Genomic DNA, 26,028 nt, shown 5'->3' with positions numbered 1-26,028 from the left:
ATTTTCTCTAAGGTCTCCTGTAAATTTAGTTTCATTTCCTCGTTGGCTTCAATTATTTCTAATTTCTTTTCCTTTTTAGACTCTCTTGCTTCAAATTTGTTTTTCTCCTCTGAATCTATATCGGTGTCCAGTTCTTCTTCTCCACAATTTATTGTACTTTCCTGGATTTTGGCTTCCAAGGCCCTCCAGAATTCGGTGCTGTATTCATCAACGGCATCATTGATTATACCGCTGATGAATTGTTCCACCTGATTCTTCTCGTCCTCTTCTACTTTCGGTGGTCTAACTGTTCCCTCGTGTCCTGTAAATAGAATTTTAAAACCTTTTTGTATGCCCGGTCTAAGACAGTAGAGGAGCATTATCTTTTTCCGCTCTATTCATCCGTCCGTCCGTTCGTTTCGTATTGGGTTAACATTTGGTTAAAAGGAGTGTATGGTCACATCAAATTAAAACTTAGTAGACATATAAAAATAAGGTTGTGTGGTATAATGGCACATGGGACATCTATCCACCAGAGTCCATGAAGTGGATGTAAGCAATTATAGGCCACCGTACGGCCTTCAACAATGAGAAAAACCCATACCGCATATTCGACTATAAAAGGTCCCAACATGAAAAATGTAAAACAATTCAAACGAGAAATCTAACAGCCTTATTTATAACAAAACAATTTACGAATAACAAATATGGCCGACATGAACCATTGACAATCACACAACAACAGGCTCCTGACTTGGGATATGCACATAACGGGATCAAATGTTCGGAAACACACCGAAGTGTATATATAAACCTTAAAGTTATGACTTTTAGTTAAGATCGAAGGACTTCTAGGTAAAGATCTGCAGTAAAATAAATTCAGGTTCTACCTCTTTAACTTTTGATTCAGAGAAGTTTAAAAAAAAAATGCTTATACGTTTATTTCATCATGAAGTAAATCAAAATATTGTAACGGTTATTAGTGTGTCTTTTAAAGTAATTATCTAGAACAATCCAGGATCCTCCTAGTACAAATCTGGATATCCCAATTTCTACTTGTAAATATTTGAATCTGATTTGTACTGGATTTCAAATAGTATAAATCAGAATTCGAATTTGTACTTGGGGTATTATAGAACCTTTCTGAATTCCAATTTGTACTGTAACATATATATACATATATATATTATATATTTTATGAGGAAATAACAACAAAAGGTACATATGGTGTATAAGTATGGACACCAGGCTTCTTCTGTTTTTATATACTTTACAAAAAAAGTAAAATAACAAAAATACCGAACTACAGGGAAAATTTATAACGGAAAGTCCCTTAACAAAATGGCAAAATCATACACATCAAACGAATGGAAAACAACTGTCATATTCCTGACTTGGTACAGGCGTTTCCTTATGTAGAAAATGGTGGATCAAACCTGTTTTTTTTATAGCTAGCTAAACCTTGTGACAAGCCAACAAACAACATGTTTCTAAGATTCTTGTCGTAAAAAGGGTAATTGCAAAAGCAGAAGTCACTCGCTATGATATAAAAATAAGGAGCTGTGGTATGATTGCCAATGAGACAAATATTCACCAAATACTAAAGGACGAGGATCGAAACTATATATCACCGGACGGTCCTCAACAATAATGAGCAAAACGGAATGACAAAGAGAAAAAAAAATTCAAAAGAGAATGTAAGACTGTCATAAAAGACTTGGGTTCCTTATTATTTATTTAAATATCTATTTATTTTGTATTTTAAGCAATGTAAAAAAAAATCGATCAGTCGATCTGGTATGTATCTAAAAGTTTCGAAGTTGGTTCGTTTCAAAGCATATGCATGTGAGGGTCTGGATGGAGAGAATAATAAGCCAATGTTACAGAAAAATAGACAAATAAAGTAAAAATTAGGGAATAGTGGGGTACTGAAATATAAAGAATAGAGATAAGGGGTAAAATTTATAAAGACTAGAGAAAATGGCTAAAAAATTTTAAGAAAATAGAATTGAAGGACCCCAAATCCAGACCCTTATATGGCGCTTCGGTTTTCATCCGATTACTTACGCAAATAATTCAAACCATTCTTCTGATATATCAATGTATTCTTTGCTAAATCTGTATTATCACCTGCTCCATTTTCCTTTTCAATATTCACGCATATAGTTGTTTTTAATACTTTGTCTTCGTCCGTTTTCTTATTTTCAGTCGATTTTTCTCTCACTATTTTTCAAAAGATTATAAATAGAGTTGGTGTTGGTGGTGATAAAACATAAACCTAATACTCATATACTTAAACTAAAAACTTCATTGATCAATTGTTTTCAAATGTTTCAATATAAGAGCGCTATTCTAATGATTATGATAGGAAAGCTTACATATATGCAATTTATAAGGAGTGCTGAAAATTCGAGTTTCGTCTTCGTATTCTCAAATGACGACTTGACAAATCCATTATAACGTCAAAAACTGTGACGTTTCCATGATGCAAAACCATTTCTGAATTGGTTGATTAACTGTTTTGTACTACAAATGCAAAAGTAAAAGTTTTCAAGATTATTAATCGAGCAAACACCCCCCCCCCCCCCCCACCAAAAAAAAAAAAAAAAAAAAAAAAAATCCCTTGGCCACCCTTTTCGTTTTTTTCTTTTCTACCAAATTTCAATAAATAAATAAATGCAAACCTGTTATTTCTTCATCAGAAGTAACATCTGTTGGAGATTTGTAATTCTCCCTGACAACTTCTATCCTCTGCCAAAATTCCAATTCTTGACTAGACTCCGCCTTTTCTTTATATTGCATGATAAGCTCTTTCTTTGCAGCTTCTAACAGCGGAAAGGGGTGTTCCAAATCATCCATGACTAAAATAAAAATGAAATTTTCTGTTCGACTGCTTTCATTTAACTCTAGATTGATTTGAAATGCAGTTTACCTATATATATAGTACTTGTGTATTCTCTACCCCCACTCCTACGCGACCAAAAGGAACCCCGAGCCATAGAAATCGGTCCCAGTTTCTCTATCTGAGGGTCACGACTCCCGACAAGGGGCAACCGTCTGGCTGTACCGCAGCCGCGTCCGGTCGGAATCGGAACGTAAAATGAAAAGCCATATGTTAAAAATATACCACGCTCACTCAAGAACTATTGCAACAACTCCAGTGTGGAGTATGTGTGAAGCTTCTTACAAGGCAATATTTCTGTCCCTATAAAACATGTTTTCATTTACCAATGCCGTTGAAAATTCTGCATTTGTATCCCGATTAAACCATTAAGTAAATAACCATACCGTATGGGTTTTTCTCATTGTTGAAGGCCGTACGGTTGCCTATAATTGCTTACATCCACTTTATTTGAACTTTAGTGGATAGTTGTCTCATTGGCAATCATACCACATCTCCTTATTTTTTATATGAACTATTTGCAATCAAACTGATAATTAATGATCAATCGATCAATCAATCTAATATCTACATAATGTCTGTTTATCTATAGTTAGCTTTTTTTCCTCGTCTTAGATTTTTAGATTTGTTTATTGTACTAAAAGTATTTTCTATACTTAAACGGTACCGATAAGCTATAATAATGCAAAAACTAGTTTTGTTTTCAAGTGAACACGCACTAGATATACGGGCGCGGATCTAGATTTTTTAAAGGTAGGCCACCAGTAGTGTACAGTTTATACATGTTGTCATTGTTATCTACTACAAAGGTAATAAATTGGAAAAGGGGTATAGAAACTGTTGTCTATGTATCATGTTATTCATCGCGATTACACACTGGTGATCTTTATGCTTGTGTCCAGCCTTCATCAAATATTAGCAAAAGCTTTCCATGGCATGAACTGTTGCATATCTTATTTGATTTCAAGGTCAAAGTTATTAAAAGAGTCAATGTCTCAAAATGACATTTGAAATTTAAGCATGCTCCATGGTTCCATCTAATATTCATTTAACATCCTGACATAGTTGACAAGGGAAAATGGTTGAACTCTATTTAATTTCAAGGTGTACCGCGTGTGGGACATCAGTTAGCATTATAGATGGTATGGATTGGGTTTACAGAATAGAGAATAATGGGCAAAAAGTGCAGAATAAAAGGCTAAACAAATAAATATAGAAAAAAAAGTTTAAAAAAAAGAAGAAAATAATGGGGTGCTTATAAAATAGAGAGTAATTGGCAAAAAATATAAATAATAGAGAAAAATTACCTGAAAAAATAAAGAAATTTACAGAAATGAAGGACCCTGTTATGAAGTCCGCTTACTAGACGTACAGTATAGCGCGCCGCTCAACTGTCTATTGATGAGATCACAACAGACCCCCATCCAGACCCTCGTTATAGGAAAAGGACTAATCGCAAGTTGCTTCCGCCTGATTTGCTGCGGGCATGTCAATCAATTTTGAGAACAAAATGAAATTGATCACAAAAGTCATCCTTATATTCTGTAAGCTTTGATTTTATACATTTGTATTGTATTTTCGGTGATGTAGTCAGTAAATAACTGCACTTTTAGTCATTTCTCATTAAACAAGAATCAGTCGCAGTAGATATATCTAACATCTACACGTCTCCAAAGAAAAATAATATAAAATAGAAAGACTTTCCAAGGGCGAAATAAACATAGACATACATGAAGGATATCAAAAGAAAGTTTTGTATAAGTTACTGTATGTTATAAGTAGGATATTTTCTTACCTTTATACGCTTTTCTTTCTGTTTTCGTTCGATCAGCGAAAATTATTTTTTAATAAAAAGAACAGCGCTTCAAATTTCGTGAGTGTATCGTTGAAACTTTTTCCTCAACGACGACGACGCTACTATGGTACAACTGTGACGTCGCGAATAATTGTTGTATAGCTTCTTGCTTCCGGTTGTAATCAAAAGATGCAATATTAGAAATAAGATCGCATACTTATTAAATGCTGGGTAAAATTCATATTAATTTCCTGAAAAGTTTGAAAAAAAAAGTGTTAGACGGACAAAAATTATATCAGCGTTTTGGTTTTTTTAATGAAATTTGTGAATAATGAATCTGCACTTTTACTAGCATATACAAAAAAAAAAAATTCTTTTTGAGGGGGCAAAATGAAAACTGCAAAATTATTCAAAAACATTTAAAATACATGCGTATTACAATGTTACAACATTATAAAACAGTTCGAAGTGGGTGAAAACGCTTAATCATCGGCTTTCACAGAAGGGAGGAAAATCAGCTGAAAAACACCTTTTCATCTGTACAATTATTTGTATATATTAGAATATGAAACAAACAAAAACGGGATAAACGATATTAGAAAATGAAACAAACATAAACGGGATAAACCATATTAGAAAATGAAACAAACATAAACGGGATCAACCATATTAGAAAATGAAACAAACATAAACGGGATAAACCATATTTGAAAATGAAACAAACATAAACGGGATAAACCATATTAGAAAATGAAACAAACATAAACGGGATAAACGATATACATATATACATATATATCTATATATATACATTGTTGTTATTTATTCCAATGAAGAAGACCGTAATAGCCGAAACGTATGGAAAATTGTGTTATAGTTTTTATTATATACATATAATAGTCTAGGTGGCCGAGTGGTCTAGAGCGATGGACATAGTGCAGGCGGTGTTGTCTCGATATCCCAATAGCATGAGTTCGTATCCCGGCGAGGGAAGAACACAAATTAGTTTCCACAAATTTGCAGATTTAACATTGTTGTGCTGATATTTAGAGTAGTTATATCTTTTGGAAAATGTTGTTTGTGTTGTATTTAGACCCCTCTGCCAAGAAATTTGTTTTGCATGCACACGTATAAAAATTGCGGTTTTTATCCAACGCAATCATAGGTTTGAACGTTGTTTTCAATTTAGACTTGTATATATTTTTTGGTTTGGGCTTGTATTATATTTGCCTTCGGGTTTATATAATCCGTTCATCCTATTTCGACTGTTCAAAATTCAAGAGTCTATCCTAAATTGAGGTAAATTATGTGGCCTTCCAAATACCGTTTCGATTCCTAACATCACTGAAGAGACATTAATTGTCGAAATCCGGATATGGTGTACCAAATTTTTGCACCTTATGTTTGCGGTATATCATCTTTTCCGCAAGTTTATTGTTTTCTGTTTGGTATTAAATTAATAATTAAGATCCATTTTGTTACATCTGGGATCCGTTTATTTGGCAATCGCCAATGGCAGTCAGCAGGATTTAAGAGCATCTGTCGTTCGATCTGCTAGTCAAATGCGTTTTGTTAAATATACTTTTTCACTTTTTTGGTCTTTTGGAAAATGTTGTTTGTGCTGTTTTTAGACCCCTCTACCAAGAAATTTGTTTTGCATGCACACATATAAAAATTGCGATTTTTATCCAACGCAATGATAGGTTTGAACATTGTTTTCAATTTAGACTTGTTTATATATATATACATGAGTTCGAATCCTTGCCAGGGAACAACAAAAAATTTGCTTTCGCAAATTTATAGATCTAACATTGTTGGGCTGATATAAAGAGTAATTATGAATATAATATGTGTTTTCAGCCGTGTATCACCTTCACTGGTGATCCAATGGATGGATCTGTCGTAGAGTTGTCACTTGTACTTATATCATAAAAGCTCTTCAACTGCAGGATGGTGCAAGTCGTGTGGTAACAGACGATGTCTGACTTGCCAACAAATACTGAATACTCAAACATTTACTTGCCACTCCACTGGGTCCGCATACACTATATATTGCAATGTAACTTGCAAAACCCAGAATGTTGTATACCTTCTGCAGTGTCGATGTGGCATGCAGTATGTTGGCGAGACAGAACAGCCATTCAACAAACGCATGCCCGACCTCCCCGTAAGTCGTCATTTGAGATCACCTGGGCACGCCAAAGCTGATCTCAAAAACCTTACCATCTCTATCATAGACCACAACGAGAGTTGGTAAAGGGCCGATAGACTTGCTTGGGAAAGTTTTTGGATAAGAAAGTTAAGGACTGTTTCTCCAGATGGCATTAATGAAAAAACATAGTATGAGTTTCCTGTAACTCAGGCTTCAGTACAGGACTCTTACAGTTTTAAGGAATTTATTCCTCCTCCCAAACATCAATATTGAAAAAAATTACCAGCGTATTGATTCGTGATAATTTGTATAACGATCAAGATTATTATTTCAGTTTGACTACCACATGTCAAGATAAGAATCATTTGACATCTTACTGATGAAGGATATTAGTTATCCGAACTATTTAACATTTGTTCATGATTTTACTTTTTTTTTGTGATGTTGTACCCTTTTAGACTTGCTTATTATATATTATATTTTGTAGTGTACTGTATCATAATTTTATGATCCATCGCCCCATAAGATTTATCGTTGGCTATTATTCAGACATTTTATATATATATATTATATATATATATATCTGCATATGTGTAGTGACAACTGCAAATTATACCTTGTCCATCGGATTTCTTATGATTAAGAAATACCAGGCGTTATCATATTTATAAAGTGCCTAGAAAATCAACTTAACAATGTTAGGTTGATTTTCTAGGCACTTTATATTATATATATTTACATATGTATTGTAAAGTTAACAGTCTAATGAATGATTCAGCAATTGTTAGATTTCTGAATGTCCAGTTGCAAGACTTTCACGCATATGCGTGTAGCATATTATACATTAGTTAATAGTCCATTTGGATTTTTGAAATAATATATCATGACACCTATATATATATATACAACAAAACAAAACTGTTCAAAATAATTTAAAAAGGCATATGTGAATATCGGTTCATGGAACTGAGACGAAAGTAACTGGGCGAACAGACCCATTTTCTTGAAACATTAGTGGAATGGATCAATAATATTGCACCTTTTTGTCATTATTATGATTATGGTTTATAATATAATTGCAGCTGCATTGTACATATTAAAATGAAATTATAGAAATATGTAAATTAAAGAATATAACTTTAATTTTTTGAAATTTGTTGAAACTAAATTTTGAGTGGGGGACTTGAGACTTTCGAAATTCGTAATTGTTGACATTTTCACAGGCTCTTTTTTTTCAAGGTTTTCAATAGGTCAGAAAGAAATATGCATGATATTCAAGGTACTAATATAAAAATAAGCAGATGTGGTAGGATTGTCAAAGAAAAACTATCCAGCAGAGTTCAAATGATGTGCAAAAAAATATATAACTATATACTTTTTGAAGACGTTTCAGTCAAATATTGTCTATCCTGTTACTTTAATCATTTGAAATGGGGCGTAATTCCACAAAACGGAGTAAAACTTTTGAACGATTTTATGCTAAAAATATATATATTTTCTATCAAATCTACGCCACCGCCCCGATTTCGCCACTTGAAGGGTACGCTTTAATATGCAAGAAACGTGCCTTGTGTAATTTGATGATATTGAAATAAAGGAGCTAGATCAAACATGCTTAAAACAAAAAACACAGAAAAAACTTATTCCTACATCAAAAGCTAGAAAAGTGAAAAAACCATCATAGCTCCTCTACGAAGTGAAGGTACACTACACCCAAGTCCATCTAAGAAAGCAAACATATTTAACAATCAATTTCAGTCTGCCTTTACATTTGAAGCAAACACTAATGACATGATGCATGATGCAACATAAAAATTCCAACAATACAATTTAAGAATTACGAACATGGGTTTAGAGCAAAACGATCATGCGAGTCCCAAATAATTTCTCTGATACATGCATTATCACAAAACAATGACAAGAACATACAAAAAAGATCTTATAATCATGGATTTTGCAAACGCTTTTGACAAGGTACCACACAAAATATTACTATAAAAAATACTTTGGCATATCAGAAATAATAAACTGGGTTGAGTCCTTTCTTTCAAATAGAACTCAAAAAGTGTTTTTTGAAAATATGACATCCTTAAAAATACCAGTCACATTAGGTGTCCCACAAGGTACAGTGCTAGGACCCATACTATTCCTAATTTACATCAATGACCTTCCAGAATACATCAAACATAGCCGAATCAGACTATTTGAAGATGACAGTATAATCTATCGACAATTGAATCCCAAGACGACTGCCTCAAGCTTCAAGAAGATCTTGAAGCTGCCATTCAATGGGAACAAGACTGCCGTATGTCATTACACCCATACAAGTGTAACATTATGAATATAACACGCAGTTTACTGCGACCATTTGTGTTTAAATCATTACATCATTTTCTTTTGTACATATCAAAAACATTATTCTCAATATTTTTAATATCATTTTTATTAAAAGTACAGTTTATATTACAAAAATTTTCAATATTAAGTTCTCTAAATCTACTATGAACTCTAAAATTCCAATTTTTAATTTTACTGTTACATATTCTATTTGCCCATAAGAACACTTATTTATTTAGTCTGGTATTATTCATTTTAAAAAATCTTGACCAATTTCTAAAAATACATGACCATTGTTTAATTATACATGGCATCCAGCCCATATCTCCATATAAAGATAAATTTGGGGTATATTTTCCAACACCCATAAAAAAATCGCATGGCTCTATTTTTAATTGCGTTAATACATGTAAATTCCCTAGCTCCCCATATTGAGGCACCATATTCAATAACTGACATAACCAGTGCATCAAAAAGTTTTGTAAAAATTGAAAACTCAAAACCACCATTAGCTTTACTTTTGGCAATTAACAAACCTAATGCCCTACTGGCAGACTTAGCAACAGCTTTTGCCATATCTATATAATTCAAATATTCATTTAACACTAGTCCCAGATATGTATATTTTTCTACAATCAAAGTGTTTCTAAAATGGTTCCTATTTTGATTAGAATAACAAAAACGGAATTTTTATAATCACATATTTTTAACTGGTAAAATATTGGAAAAAATACAAATTAAAATAAAAAGATAATAAATAAAAGAAAAACAAACTGAACATAAAAGAATCCGTGAGGTGTGTAAAATGCAGATATAAGATGCTACAACGAAATTTTATTTTTTAATATACATTTAAGTTATAAAAATATTTTTAGCGGTATGTTGACGATTCTAAAAGAATAAATAAATGTTTGGGCTTGGTATTTGTGATGTCGTTTAACAGAAAAAATGATTATGCATATGCTATACAGCAGTGGTGAAATACTAATACAGGGTCAGAAATAAAATAACGAATGTCTTTTATAGAGACTGAGTGATCCTTGATACAGTCAGAGATAAGATAATGAATTTCTATTTAAAGTAGTTTAGTTTAAACATATTTTATTTGCAAAAGTAGCAAAAGGGATTGGACACAAGTTATAACAACATTAGTGACGTCGTCTCCCTATAAAAATATAAACACAAAATAAATTAGATAATGACGAAAAACATAGTAGGAATGCATGTAATATATATACAAACTACAAACAAAAACGAAAACAAAAAATACAAAATAATATGGAATATTAAAGAGGACTGGACTAGAGTGAAGGGTTGGAAAGTAGGAATTCAGAATTTTAATTGAATGTTCTAAATCTTTGTGTAATTTTGATATGTGATTGTACAGACTCAAAAATTTCTTTGTTTTGCTGAAATGAAAGGTCACCGTCACCAGGCAATAGAAGCTCAATAGATATAGCATATATTTCTTATTTTAAAAACAGTGTTTCTTTTGCTTCGTTGTGAAAAGGGCACTAAAAAAATAGTGAATACCATCCTCAACAGGATGGCCACAGCTGCATGCGGGATTTGGTTTGATAATAACACGGTGCAGATCTGCATTTAAAGAACTGCACATATTTACAAACGTGTATGAATAATATTAAGTTTTCTATCACCACAACTAAAATAGTAGGGTGGCTGTATCAATTTAGATTTCATCTTTCGTTTGAACATATTTATATTTCTGGAATTACGTATTCGGGGTTTAGGCTATTCCATTCAATAGTAGTAGATGGAAAAAGGGATTTTCTGGTTATGCCTAGTCTATACCTGGGCACTACATAATTATTACTGTTTCGCAAATCATAATTAGATATTTGATCAACAAGTGTGGGCATTAAATCGCAGAGGTAATCAGGGGCAGTCCCATTATGTAAAGAATAGAACATATTGAGCTTTCTGGACTTTCTTCTGTCTACTAGCAATTGCTAGCCTGTTTCGAAATATATAGCTTCCCGACTAGCAAACACTGGCAACCCAGATACCAATCTTCCTGCTTCCAACTGAACATGTTCTGAATTGTCGGAATCTTGTTGAGTACAACCATCCCATAAATCTCATGCATATTCCATAATTGGTCTTAAAAATGTTACTAGTAAGTATATACGAGCAAGATAATTTCTATTCAATACATATTTCAATTTTTTGAGAACATTTAATCTTGTGCTTGCACAATTTAAAATGTTTTCTATATGTGTATGGAATTTACCATTGGTATCAAAAGTAATTCCTAAGTGTGTATGACAGGAGACAAATTCTACTGCTTGATTTTAAAATTCTATTTCGATATCATCTGGGGAAGTATTACAGGAGAATATCATAGCCTTTGTCTTATTAGGATTAAAACTAATTAGCCAATCTTTAGACCATGCTGAGATTTGTTCTAAATCGCTATTTAAGACATCCTCTATTGTGTAAGGACTATTACTGGAATAAGAAAGGGATGTGTCATCAGCAAACAATCGAGTTAGACTTATCAAATTATCAGCTATTTCATTTACATAAATAAGGAATAGTAAGGGACCTAATACAGAGCCTTGCGGAACTCCTACATTAGTATTCTCAAAAGGCGAATATGAACTTGAAACAAAAACACTTTGTTTTCTATTTGAAATATAACTTTCAAACCATTTGTACAGTTTTCCATCAATACCATATGCTTTCAGCTTTATCAAGCTTTAGGCCAGTATTACTTGTCTTTTTTAACATTTGATGACTAATTGAGTCATTACCTGATGCTTTTCCCAATTTTTAAGTCTGCAAAATATCAAGTACTTGATCTGAGGTTATATGAAAAATATCAATTGTTGAATTTGATCTAGCCAGAAATTCTGGAAGTCTACTATTATTATCATCTATAGTAGATATGGAACAAAAATAGTTATTCAAAAGGCATGCTTTATCGTAATTTTCAGTGACTAATTCGTCTTTTTCATTTTTTAGTTGAGTAATATGAGTAGAATTACCCGATGTCTTTACCATTTTTTTCATTAAGGACCAATACGATTTAAAATTTCCACATGCGAACTGCATCAAAAACACTATTCGTGTTTAAGTAAAATTGGTCTTTTGTATATCGTTTTAAATTATTCATATTTATAGTAATTAAGGCTCTACATTTTTATCAAACTTAAATATAAACTAGAATTGCTATTGCAAGCAAAAGTGGATCTCACCCACCCCCATTGCCACTAAGCGGCAGCCATTTCGAAAATTTAAAGCAGTGAATGCACATATATGGATGGCTATTCATCTTTCTGTAATTTTTCAGAACATTTGGAGCATTTTGAAATTTTTCGCATTTTTGCTGTTTCCATGGCAATGGCGACCATTTTGGAAATTCCAAAGACAAAAGTCTTCTCTATACATGCCAGTTAGCATTAATATAAAGTTATATTAAGCTTGGTGCATTTTGAAATTTTTGACTTTTTTGCTGGTTTCCATGGTAACAAAGACCATTCCCAAAATTGTAATGACAGATGCTACATTGGTACATGGGAGGGAACATACCATCAAAGTTTCAATGGATTTGACATACCATTTTAAGAGAGAAAATGCTACTTTAGGGTTTTAACCATAGGGCTATAATGGGAAACCTTTCCCCAGTTTCCATGGCAATACAGTAGTTCTGATGATTCTCAAAATCATCCAAAACCTGTATATAGTGGATACCTATGTTGTATAAAAATTTGATGATTTTTAGTTCAGGCATTCTCAAATTAGTCATCAAACAAAAAAATTATTTTTCACAATTTTGCTGTTTCCATGGAAACGGCGGCCATTTTGAAGTTCCAAAGTTTCACTGCAACTCCACTGATGATAGTCCTCATTATGCTCAACAATCATGAAGATTGGTTCCATTGCCTCCGAGAAAACTGCCGGACAAAATTAGGTGGAAGAAAAATAATAATAATAGGGAAAAAGAAACAGAGGAAAAGCAATATGTTACCCGACATTGTCGATCGGGTGACATAATAAGGAAACAAAAGCAATAATTATACAAAATGACAACGCGATGAAATTAGGTAGTTAATTTTCTCGTATGAATTGTTTTATATTGTCATTTCGGGGCCTTTTATAGCTTACTTTGCGGTATGGGTTTTTCTCATTGTTGAAGGCCGTACGGTGACTATAGCTGTTAAATTTTACGTCACTTGGTCTCTAGGGGAGAGTTGTTCTTATTTGCAAACATACCACATCTTCCTGTTTTTATCTAAATAAACCATACTTAATCTTATTTAAAATACAAGTTAATATAAATAAGAAGATGTGGTATGAGTGCCAATGAGACAACTCTCCATCCAAGTCACAATATACAAAAAGTTAACAATTACACTAAGGTCAAAATACGAAGCCTGGAAATTACGATGAAATTTAAGGCACCTTTTGTGTGTGTTAAATGCAGAAATTACACGTCACATCGAAACAGTTCATAAATGAATATGCGTTTGAGTCCTTAAAATAATTCTAAAGATATGAAAAGATTTACAGACACTGAGTGATTTCTTTGGAGTTGAGGCGATTACTCTTTATTTATTTAAAACTTATGGTTAATGCAATAACAGAAATTGAGGTTTGATATATTCCTCGATGTTTGGCATTGAAAACTATTATACATTACTACCGTTATATGGTTTGCGAGGATAGATTAGCAATTGTCTAAAGACTTATGATAACAGGAAGATGAGTATTATCTATTTATGATTCTTTTATAAAATTAGAGATGCGTATGTTAATTTTTTTAGGAAAGTGTGTGAGTTTTCCAAAGGGCACGTGTGTCGACTTCCCTTTCCAAATCATATAGTTATAAATGGCAAAGTCAATTCTTTTGTTTTCGGTATGTGAAACAACCCACCTTCCCCTCAAAATAAAATCAGATTAAAAGTTGAAGTAGCTTGTGTACAACTTCATGTCCCACCTAAAGAAGAATCAGTGCAAGTTTCTGGGAATTCCGTCAGAATTTTTTTTTCAAGGAGTCGAGCCAATATGTAGTCATAAGCGAATTTAGAGGGTCTAGTTGACAGAGGTCTAGAGCGTTTTGGCGACAACTTGATAAAAAAATATTTTTCTTAAAATCAATATCCGTATAAAACGAACATGCGATTGCAAAACAGGATTTTTATATTGCATACTTGACATGAGCTATACTGAGTTGGCACAGTTATTCCTGCTTCCCTCTGTCTGTCACAGAATCGTATAAAAGAGCAAATCAACAACTTCATTAGGTTTTGGCCAATTTACAAAAGGACAAGTTATGAAAATGTGAGAAATGTTTGAGCAAACTGAAAGTACAAAGTTGAGGTTTCAAATTGTTTCTACTCTAAAAGGCTGTTTTTAGTTTGTTTACAGGGGTATATTAAAATAAATTGAGCATATTTCGAATATGATAGTCAATGACCAAACCATATAAACCAGTGTCATTTATTTTCCAAAACGGTCTTATTTCGGAATTTACAAAACTAATATAGCTTAGGGTTTTGAACTATTTTCAAACTGGCTACAAACAAATAATCATGATTCATTTCATAAACTTCTTCAAAACAAAGACTGTTTTCACATTTCCATTTCAACTTTAGCCAGGAAGCTACCTCTAATTTCCAAAATAGCACCTCAGAATGGAACAAACAGTGGTTGCCTCTTATTCAGCATGTTGTACAATCTAATTTAAATATAGAGATATGGTTTCGAATCGTCATATGCTTATATGTACGAGCACGTGAGTTAAGATAGATCTGAATTTTAATCAGATTGCATGTTGTAATGCTATCTATCGAAAGAGAGAGGAATGGGAGAGAGAGAAATTATTTCTTTAACAAGAAAATTATACCCCACACAAAACAGCAGCTTCATTAAGAATCCATGTCAGTTTTTCTACATTTTATATAAAAAAATGAGGTAAAATCATGCTTCTTTATGTATCAATTATCTGATCGTTCATGCCAAACAAGCATTTAGGTTCACGATTGCGTTTCTTTTTTTTTAAAGAAAGCAACTTGTTTTGGAACATTTATTTGTAACATCAAGAGAAATATATATCAGTAAAAAAAAATCATGAATATCTGTGTACATGGTGTATGCGAGGTGACGACGTATGTATACCAGTCAAAGGTTAAATGGAGGGTTGACTGAGAAGCAGGAGTACCAAGATAACCCGAAAACAATCGAAAACAAGCTCAAAAACCGAAAAACGGTTCTTAATTCCCGAGAACGATATTGTATAAGGTCCTTTCAAGTCAATAATGATTAAGGTAACAAGACTGTTTTCGGGTTTTAAGCTTGTTTTCGACTGTTTTTCGGGTTATGCAGGTACTTGCATCACTAATTATGTTACATCGTCGATTGATCTGCAGGTATCGCTTATTATCAGAGGCTTGTAGTATTTACATAACTGGTATTGATAAACTATTATGGTTAACATGGGATAATAACACGAAATTGAATGCTTTTTTTTTTGTACAAAGGTTTTTATAGAATAATTGTTTCAAAAATATTTCTATGTGTGTGTGTGTACTTTTATTTAATCATTATAAGTCTATATGTTTTTAATTGTAAATAAAGTTTGTATCACGACTGGTATTACTATTGTAAGTACTTATGACATATGTATTTATCTACATAACACCACGGAGACATCATGATTGTACATTATTAGTCATCTATTTATTAGAACAAAAATATAATACTGTCCCCCCAGACTGTCCAATTGAGGTCATTCCATATTTTCTTTTTGTCAAATGCTTGTAAGGATTAATTAAATGTTTTGTTTCAAGAATTGATACTTATTTAGTAATGCATGTCAACATGCAGTGGTGGTTTTAGGATATAGATTCATTTCGCCATTGAGGTGCAATTTTACGACAAATTCTGTCAAACTAACTGGTATGTTTTTGCATTACTCATGTTAAATTGAATTAAGACTTAAAGAAAGAGGTATGATCAATTCCCCTGTATACACGATTGTATTTTTTTCACTCATAGAGTCTTTCAATTTACAAAACTAGACTACGTATTTGAAAATAAACACATTGATTGCTCTTTAGTTACACTACAAAAGTACATGGAAGATGCGCTGTTTTAATAATACAATGAAAAACAGATGAGATCTTTTTGAGAGATGCTTTTTATATAAAAATCCTATTTTTCAATATAATGGATCACAAACTAATGTCGACATGGCTGCAGTGTATTTCCGATCATTTTTTAAACCCACAGCTGTGCAATAGAGCCTATTGGATAATTTACGATCGAAGTATACATCTCAAGAACCGAAAACCAAAGCTATCGCACTACCCAAACTTATATTTTCCAGTATGATATCGTCCTGAACAAACATGGAGTATTTGCCACTGGACGTTAAGTAACCAACAATCAATCAATTTATCCAGTATGATATATATAACCCTTAACACATTTATAGTTTTTGGCTCAATGAAAAAAAAAGATGTTTCATTCAATATATATATATATTTTTATTTTATTCATTCATTTTTTTTTATTTAATTTTTTTTGGTTGTGGGGGCGAACTTATGTTCAATTAAAATTATAGGACAACGGAGATTGCGTACGTGGGTTCGATTCCCATCCTAAGCATTCATTTACATCGGCTGGTGCAAAGCGGGTAGTTAAGCTTAGTGGCCCTGCGCTGACTCTGTTGTTTCTATGTCTAAAAATTCTGCCGGTCGCTGCCAAGTCTTGCTATCTTTCTTCTTTTTCTGTTTCTTTTCGAAGTCCAGATTTTACAAAACCATGATGGTAAAATGTGAAAATTATACCATAGATTTATACTCGGGTTGCATTCCCACAGGCTCCATTGTACAGCTATAGGTTAATTAAAATATATTTTACTATTCCATAAATATGCAATTGATATTAAGTGAATATAAGTTTTGTCCTAGTATTCACTTTTTATTACAAAGTCTTAAAAGAAGCTTATTTGCGTTCTGTATGTGCCTGTCCCAAGCCAGGAGCCTGTAGTTCAGTGGTTGTCGTTGGTTCATTTCTGTCATATTTGTTTTTCGTAAATTGTTTTGTTATAAATTAGGCCGTTAGTTTTCTCATTTGAATTGTTTCATATTTTCAGGTCTGGGCCTTTTATAGTCGACTATACGGTATGGGTTTTTTTCATTGTTGAAGGCCGTACGGTTGCCTATAATTGGTTAAATCCACTTCATTTGAACTTTGGTGGATAGTTGTCTAATTGGCAATCATACCACATCTCCTTTAATATTTCTATATTATTTACGGGATGGCATTTGCTGATTGAATAACCTGTTAGACGATTTCAATTAAAGTTTGGTTTACGCCTGTGACCATATACGATTCCTGATCGGCAAAACATGTACAAGATGAGTTGTGTATAATGTGTGGCGTTTGACCGTATGATGATCACTCAGGTTAAACCTGGTTTTATAGCTAGCTAAACCCTCCACTTGTATAACAGTTGTTTATAGTTCCGTTATATTGACAAAATTTGGCGAGCACGTATTTTCTTAGTAAAAATGTACGAACTATATCATTGCTTTTTGTGATATAAAAATAACACACTTTGTATTTATTTAATGTGACAAAATAAAATAAAACGTATGTACAATTCAAACAATAATAAATAAAAACTTTTAAAAAAGTCAATAGACAACGTCTCATCAACATTATAACCACGTGGTTATAACATATAGGTTGTTTTCTAGGAGGAGGTTTTACTGTCAACTCTGAAGCATGAAAACAGGTTTGTGATAAAATCACCAAACTTTGATTTCTTTACAGGTTTTTCTCCATCTGCAAAATAAATTTTGAAAGAAAAATCAAGTTATTAGACCCATGGAAGTAATATTGAATTTAAATATTACTTCCATGTTAGACCTAAAGCTTTTCTATACAGCTTTGTTTCTAATTTACTTACATCTTTTAAACAAAAGGCGATTCAATAAGATAGCAAGAGGTCAAGATATAGTACAAGCAGATAAATCATTTCTCATAATTTTTTTAAAATTATTTTTAAAAACTTGAGAGGGAAAAAACTCTCACTTGGTTGTTAATTTGAAACAAAAAGCATTATTAGCAGACTGATATAACAAAAATTCGAACATAATATTATGTAGGAATTAGAATCGCTGCTGTAGTATACCTATTGTATCAAAAAGTTTCATCACATTCTTCTCATGTGCATCCGTGCTTTCTTTTTCAATAAATACTAGATTGATAGTGAAGATTGAACCCACATTTAAAAATTTGTTTTTGATACCCTACCTGTAACTGTTTTCTCTTTCGTGTCATTTATTTTCATATTTTCTTTTTCTTTTAATTCCTCTTTTTTTAGTATCCTTTTATCCTGAAATTCATTACCTTCTAATTTTCTTATTTCTGTCGCTTCTTGTAGCATCAAAGTTCCTTCTTTTAACTGCTTTTTGTTCATCTTTTTTTCTTTCGATATCTCTGCCTCAAGCTTCCTTTTCTCTCTATATTCAAGTTTCTTTTTCTCTTTGCATTCCTTAGCTTCAAGCTTCTTTTTCGCCTTATATTCTTTAGCTTCAAGCTTCGTTTTCTGTTTGGATTCTTTGGCTTCTAACTTCAATTTTTGTTTTAACTCTTTTGCTTTCCGGTTCTTTATCTCTCTTGCTTTCTTTGCTTCCTGATTCTTTTTCTCTTTTGTTTGCTTTGAATCAAGGTTTGTTTTCTTAATTGCTTCTGTTGTCTGCAGTTTCATTTTCTCTAAGGTCTCCTGTAAATTTAGTTTCATTTCCTCATTGGCTTCAATTTTTTCTAATTTCTTTTCCTTTTTAGACTCTCTTGCTTCAAATTTGTTTTTCTCCTCTGAATCTATATCGGTGTCCAGTTCTTCTTCTCCACAATTTATTGTACTTTCCTGGATTTTGGCTTCCAAGGCCCTCCAGAATTCGGTGCTGTATTCATCAACGGCATCATTGATTATACCGCTGATGAATTGTTCCACCTGATTCTTCTCGTCCTCTTCTACTTTCGGTGGTCTAACTGTTCCCTCGTGTCCTGTAAATAGAATTTTAAAACCTTTTTGTATGCCCGGTCTAAGGTAGCAATACACAGTTAGGAGTTTGGTTTCGCATTTTGGCCCCGGTGGATTTTTCAAATATGAAAGTTATTGTGTAATAAAATTCATTTGTAGACAGCTGAGTACTAATTTAGCCTTCAAAGTTGGTTTATAAGAACATCAAGATTATTTTTTACATGTTTTATGGGCTATTTTCTGTTTGACTCTCCGTATTTTCATAGCTAGACCGGTCATCGGTCCAGAAATTAATGTAATGTTTACAAACACTTTTTTTCTACACGAAGTTTTTGACGCAATTTTACAAAAAAATGAGATGAAAGACATATGATTTTCATTGGATTTATTGAAAGATATATGTAAACAGTTTCAGAAAAGGTATTACTTGAAGTGATTGAAATTCTACTTTTGGTCAAATTTTGGGGAAATATGTGACATCTTTTCCCCCCTTTTTGCTATATTTTATAACAAAAAAATGCAGATTGTTGCCATGGATACACCAAAAAGAAATTATATTTTACCATTTTATATACTGGATATGAAATCTATGGAAGATTCTGATTACATACATATGCACATATATGACACAAACAGTAAGCTTTATATTGCAAGAAGGCAATGATAGGGGATGGTAAAATTTATGAGGGAAAATTTTAATATTTTTTCCTAACTGTTTATTGCTACCTAAGACAGTAGAGGAGCATTATCTTTTTCCGCTCTATTCGTCCGTCCGTCCGTTCGTTTCGTATTGGGTTAACATTTGGTTAAAAGGAGTGTATGGTCACATCAAATTAAAACTTAGTAGACATATAAAAATAAGGTGGTGTGGTATAATGGCACATGGGACATCTATCCACCAGAGTCCATGAAGTGGATGTAAGCAATTATAGGCCACCGTACGGCCTTCAACAATGAGAAAAACCCATACCGCATATTCGACTATAAAAGGTCCCAACATGAAAAATGTAAAACAATTCAAACGAGAAATCTAACAGCCTTATTTATAACAAAACAATTTACGAATAACAAATATGGCCGACATGAACCATTGACAATCACACAACAACAGGCTCCTGACTTGGGATATGCACATAAAGGGATCAAATGTTCGGAAACACACCGAAGTGTATATATAAACCTTAAAGTTATGACTTTTAGTTAAGATCGAAGGACTTCTAGGTAAACATCTGCAGTAAAATAAATTCAGGTTCTACCTCTTTAACTTTTGATTCAGACAAGTTTAAAAAAATGCTTATACGTTTATTTCATCATGAAGTAAATCAAAATATTGTAACGGCTATTAGTGTGTCTTTTAAAGTAATTATCTAGAACAATCCAGGATCCTCCTAGTACAAATCTGGATATCCCAATTTCTACTTGTAAATATTTGAATCTGATTTGTACTTGATTTCAAATAGTATAAATCAGAATTCGAATTTGTACTTGGGGGATTATAGAACCTTTCTGAATTCCAATTTGTACTGTAACATATATATACATATATATATTATATATTTTATGAGGAAATAACAACAAAAGGTACATATGGTGTATAAGTATGGACACCAGACTTCTTCTGTTTTTATATACTTTACAAAAAAAGTAAAATAACAAAAATACCGAACTACAGGGAAAATTTATAACGGAAGGTCCCTTAACAAAATGGCAAAATCAAAAGCTCATACACATCAAACGAATGGAAAACAACTGTCATATTCCTGACTTGGTACAGGCGTTTCCTTATGTAGAAAATGGTGGATCAAACCTGTTTTTTTTATAGCTAGCTAAACCTTGTGACAAGCCAACAAACAACATGTTTCTAAGATTCTTGTCGTAAAAAGGGTAATTGCAAAAGCAGAAGTCACTCGCTATGATATAAAAATAAGGAGCTGTGGTATGATTGCCAATGAGACAAATATCACCAAATACTAAAGGACGAGGATCGAAACTATATATCACCGGACGGTCCTCAACAATAATGAGCAAAACGGAATGACAAAGAGAAAAAGAAATTCAAAAGAGAATGTAAGACTGTCATAACAGACTTGGGTTCCTTATTATTTATTTAAATATCTATTTATTTTGTCGGATGAAAGCAATGTAAAAAAAAATCGATCAGTCGATCTGGTATGTATCTAAAAGTTTCGAAGTTGGTTCGTTTCAAAGCATATGCATGTGAGGGTCTGGATGGAGAGAATAATAAGCCAATGTTACAGAAAAATAGACAAATAAAGTAAAAATTAGAGAATAGTGGGGTACTGAAATATAAAGAATAGAGATAAGGGGTAAAATTTATAAAGACTAGAGAAAATGGCTAAAAAAATTTAAGAAAATAGAATTGAAGGACCCCAAATCCAGACCCTTATATGGCGCTTCGGTTTTCATCCGATTACTTACGCAAATAATTCAAACCATTCTTCTGATATATCAATGTATTCTTTGCTAAATCTGTATTATCACCTGCTCCATTTTCCTTTTCAATATTCACGCATATAGTTGTTTTTAATACTTTGTCTTCGTCCGTTTTCTTATTTTCAGTCGATTTTTCTCTCACTATTTTTCAAAAGATTATAAATAGAGTTGGTGTTGGTGGTGATAAAACATAAACCTAATACTCATATACTTTAACTAAAAACTTCATTGATCAATTGTTTTCAAATGTTTCAATATAAGAGCGCTATTCTCATGATTATGATAGGAAAGCTTACATATATGCAATTTATAAGGAGTGCTGAAAATTCGAGTTTCGTCTTCGTATTCTCAAATGACGACTTGACAAATCCATTATAACGTCAAAAACTGTGACGTTTCCATGATGCAAAACCATTTCTGAATTGGTTGATTAACTGTTTTGTACTACAAATGCAAAAGTAAAAGTTTTCAAGATTATTAATCGAGCTAACACCCCCCCCCCCCCCTCCCCCACCAAAAAAAAAAAAAAAAAATAAAAAAAAAATAAAAAAAATCCCTTGGCCACCCTTTTCGTTTTTTTCTTTTCTACCAAATTTAAATAAATAAATAAATGCACACCTGTTATTTCTTCATCAGAAGTAACATCTGTTGGAGATTTGTAATTCTCCCTGACAACTTCTATCCTCTGCCAAAATTCCAATTCTTGACTAGACTCCGCCTTTTCTTTATATTGCATGATAAGCTCTTTCTTTGCAGCTTCTAACAGCGGAAAGGGGTGTTCCAAATCATCCATGACTAAAATAAAAATGAAATTTTCTGTTCGACTGCTTTCATTTAACTCTAGATTGATTTGAAATGCAGTTTACCTATATATAGTACTTGTGTATTCTCTACCCCCACTCCTACGCGACCAAAAGGAACCCCGAGCCATAGAAATCGGTCCCAGTTTCTCTATCTGAGGGTCACGACTCCCGACAAGGGGCAACCGTCTGGCTGTACCGCAGCCGCGTCCGGTCGGAATCTGAACGTAAAATGAAAAGCCATATGTTAAAAATATACCACGCTCACTCAAGAACTATTGCAACAACTCCAGTGTAGAGTCTGTGTGAAGCTTCTTACAAGGCAATATTTCTGTCCCTATAAAACATGTTTTCATTTACCAATGCCGTTGAAAATTCTGCATTTGTATCCCGATTAAACCATTAAGTAAATAACCATACCGTATGGGTTTTTCTCATTGTTGAAGGTCGTACGGTTGCCTATAATTGCTTACATCCACTTTATTTGAACTTTAGTGGATAGTTGTCTCATTGGCAATCATACCACATCTCCTTATTTTTTATATGAACTATTTGCAATCAAACTGATAATTAATGATCAATCGATCAATCAATCTGATATCTACATAATGTCTGTTTATCTATAGTTAGCTTTTTTTCCTCGTCTTAGATTTTTAGATTTGTTTATTGTACTAAAAGTATTTTCTATACTTAAACGGTACCGAAAAGCTATAATAATGCAAAAACTAGTTTTGTTTTCAAGTGAACACGCACTAGATATACGGGTGCGGATCTAGATTTTTATAAAGGTAGGCCACCAGCAGTGTACAGTTTATACATGTTGTCATTGTTATCTACTACAAAGGTAATAAATTGGAAAAGGGGTATAGAAACTGTTGTCTATGTATCATGTTATTCATCGCGATTACACACTGGTGATCTTTATGCTTGTGTCCAGCCTTCATCAAATATTAGCAAAAGCTTTCCATGGCATGAACTGTTGCATATCTTATTTGATTTCAAGGTCAAAGTTATTAAAAGAGTCAATGTCTCAAAATGACATTTGAAATTTAAGCATGCTCCATGGTTCCATCTAATATTCATTTAACATCCTGACATACTTGACAAGGGAAAATGGTTGAACTCTATTTAATTTAAAGGTGTACCGCGTGTGGGACATCAGTTAGCATTATAGATGGTATGGATCGGGTTTACAGAATAGAGAATAATGGGCAAAAAGTGCAGAATAAAAGGCTAAACAAATAAATATAGAAAAAAAAAAGTTTAAAAAAAGAAGAAAATAATGGGGTGCTTATAAAATAGAGAGTACTTGGCAAAAAATATAAATAATAGAGAAAAATTACCTGAAAAATTAGGAAATTTACAGAAATGAAGGACCCTGTTGTGAAGTCCGCTTACTAGACGTACAGTATAGCGCGCCGCTCAACTGTCTATTGATGAGATCACAACAGACCCCCATCCAGACCCTCGTTATAGGAAAAGTTGCTACCGCCTGATTTGCTGCGGGCATGTCAATGAATTTTGAGAACAAAATGAAATTGATCACAAAAGTCATCCTTATATTCTGTAAGCTTTGTTTTTATACATTTGTATTGTATTTTCGGTGATGTAGTCAGTAAATAACTGCACTTTTAGTCATTTCTCATTAAACAAGAATCAGTCGCAGTAGATATATCTAACATCTACAAGTCTTCAAAGAAAAATAATATAGAATAGAAAGACTTTCCAGGGGCGAAATAAGCATAGACATACATGAAGGATATCAAAAGAAAGTTTTTTATAAGTTACTGTATGTTATAAGTAGGATATGTTCTTACCTTTATACGATTTTCTTTCTGTTTTCGTTCGATCAGCGAAAATTATTTTTTAATAAAAAGAACAGCGCTTCAAATTTCGTGAGTGTATCGTTGAAACTTTTTCATCAACGACGACGTCGCTACTATGGTACAACTGTGACGTCGCGAATAATTGTTGTATAGCTTCTTGCTTCCGGTTGTAATCAAAAGATGCAATATTAGAAATAAGATCGCATACTAATTAAATGCTGGGTAAAGTTCATATTAATTTCCTCAAAAGTTTGAAAAAAAAGTGTTAGACGGACAAAAATTATATCAGCGTTTTGGTTTTTTTAATGGAATTTGTGAATAATGAATCTGCACTTTTACTAGCATATACAATGCAAGTAAATTATATTTATCATGTTGAAACTACAATTAGAAAAAGGTAGTGACAAATCAACCAAATATATTTCATGTCCGGGTCAAAACGTTTAGCAATCTTTAAAAAAAAACATTTCTTTTTAAGGGGGCAAAATGCAAACTGCAAAATTATTCAAAAACATTTAAAATACATGCGTATTACAATGTTACAATATTATAAAACTGTTCGAAGTGGGTGAAAACGCTTGATCATCGGCTTTCACATGGAGGAAAATCAGCTGAAAAACACCTTTTCATCTGTACAATTATTTGTATATATTAGAAAATGAAACAAACATAAACGGGATAAACGATATACATTTATATATATATATATATATATATATATACATTGTTGTAATTTATTCCAATGAAGAAGACCGTAATGGCCGAGTTATAGTTTTTATTATATACATATAATACATACATATATATACAGAGATAATTAGATGAAGTGCAAAAACAATTAATAGAACGACAACATTGAAATGGAGACTTTTTGCTTTAATACTATCTCTAAAGTTTTGGACTTTTTGTCGATTGCTTGTTTTATCCAACATCTCCTTTTATTAAACATATAATAAAGTAACTGGTTTGGACATTATCCTCTTAAACCAATGACCATTAGATTTCAAATCAACAAAATAATAATGAATTAATTAAACATAGATATAAACCAATTAGACTTTACAGTATGTTGCTACATGTATTGATGAGTTTTTAATGAAAGAAACACTATCTTTCTCGATAACGCTTGAGCTTCCGGGGGCTTCGCCTCCCCCTTGAAAGCCCTACCAGAAGTGTCCTTTGTCCTGGATCTGCTGGGGGCCTGCAGGCCCCTCGCCGAGGTTCGGGCGTACACTTAAATATGACCTAGCTACGCCAGTGGCCACCGGCCCGATTTCACCACTTGAAGGGTACGCTTTAATATGCAAGAAACGTGCCTTGTGCAATTTGATGATATTGAAATAAAGGAGCTAGATCAAACATGCTTAAAAAACACAGAAAAAAACTTATTCCTACATCAAAAGCTAGAAAAATGAAAACACCATCATAGCTCATCTACGAAGTGAAGGTACACTACACCCAAGTCCATCTAAGAAAGCAAACATATTTAACAATCAATTTCAGTCTGCCTTTACATTTGAAGCAAACACTAATGTCATGATGCATGATGCAACATAAAAACCCAACAAAACATTTAAGAATTACGAACATGGGTTTATAGCAAAACGATCATGCGAGTCCCAAATAATTTCTCTGATACATGCATTATCACAAAACAATGACAAGAACATACAAACAGATCTTATAATCATGGATTTTGCAAATGCTTTTGACAAGGTACCACACAAAGTATTACTATAAAAAATACTTTGGCATATCAGAA

At 32.7% G+C, this 26,028-nt stretch overlaps 1 protein-coding gene across 1 annotated transcript; it reads right to left on the bottom strand.

Annotated features, from left to right (window-relative positions):
• Positions 1–2,640: 2,640 nt before the first annotated feature.
• LOC127728976 (translation initiation factor IF-2-like) lies at positions 2,641–22,433 on the bottom strand. Its single transcript, XM_052236554.1, has 4 exons — positions 22,259–22,433; positions 21,626–21,781; positions 18,550–19,209; positions 2,641–2,840 (listed from the first exon to the last, which is right to left on the bottom strand). The coding sequence occupies exons 1-4, from the start codon at positions 22,431–22,433 to the stop codon at positions 2,641–2,643; spliced, it is 1,191 nt and encodes a 396-aa protein (XP_052092514.1).
• Between the last annotated feature and the right edge of the window lie 3,595 nt (positions 22,434–26,028).

The sequence above is a fragment of the Mytilus californianus genome, unplaced genomic scaffold (genome assembly GCF_021869535.1).
Source record: "Mytilus californianus isolate M0D057914Y unplaced genomic scaffold, xbMytCali1.0.p SCAF_2, whole genome shotgun sequence".
NCBI classification, from domain to species: domain Eukaryota; kingdom Metazoa; phylum Mollusca; class Bivalvia; order Mytilida; family Mytilidae; genus Mytilus; species Mytilus californianus.
Note: the sequence above shows the minus strand (reverse complement) of the source record. Positions and strands in the feature narration are given on the sequence as shown.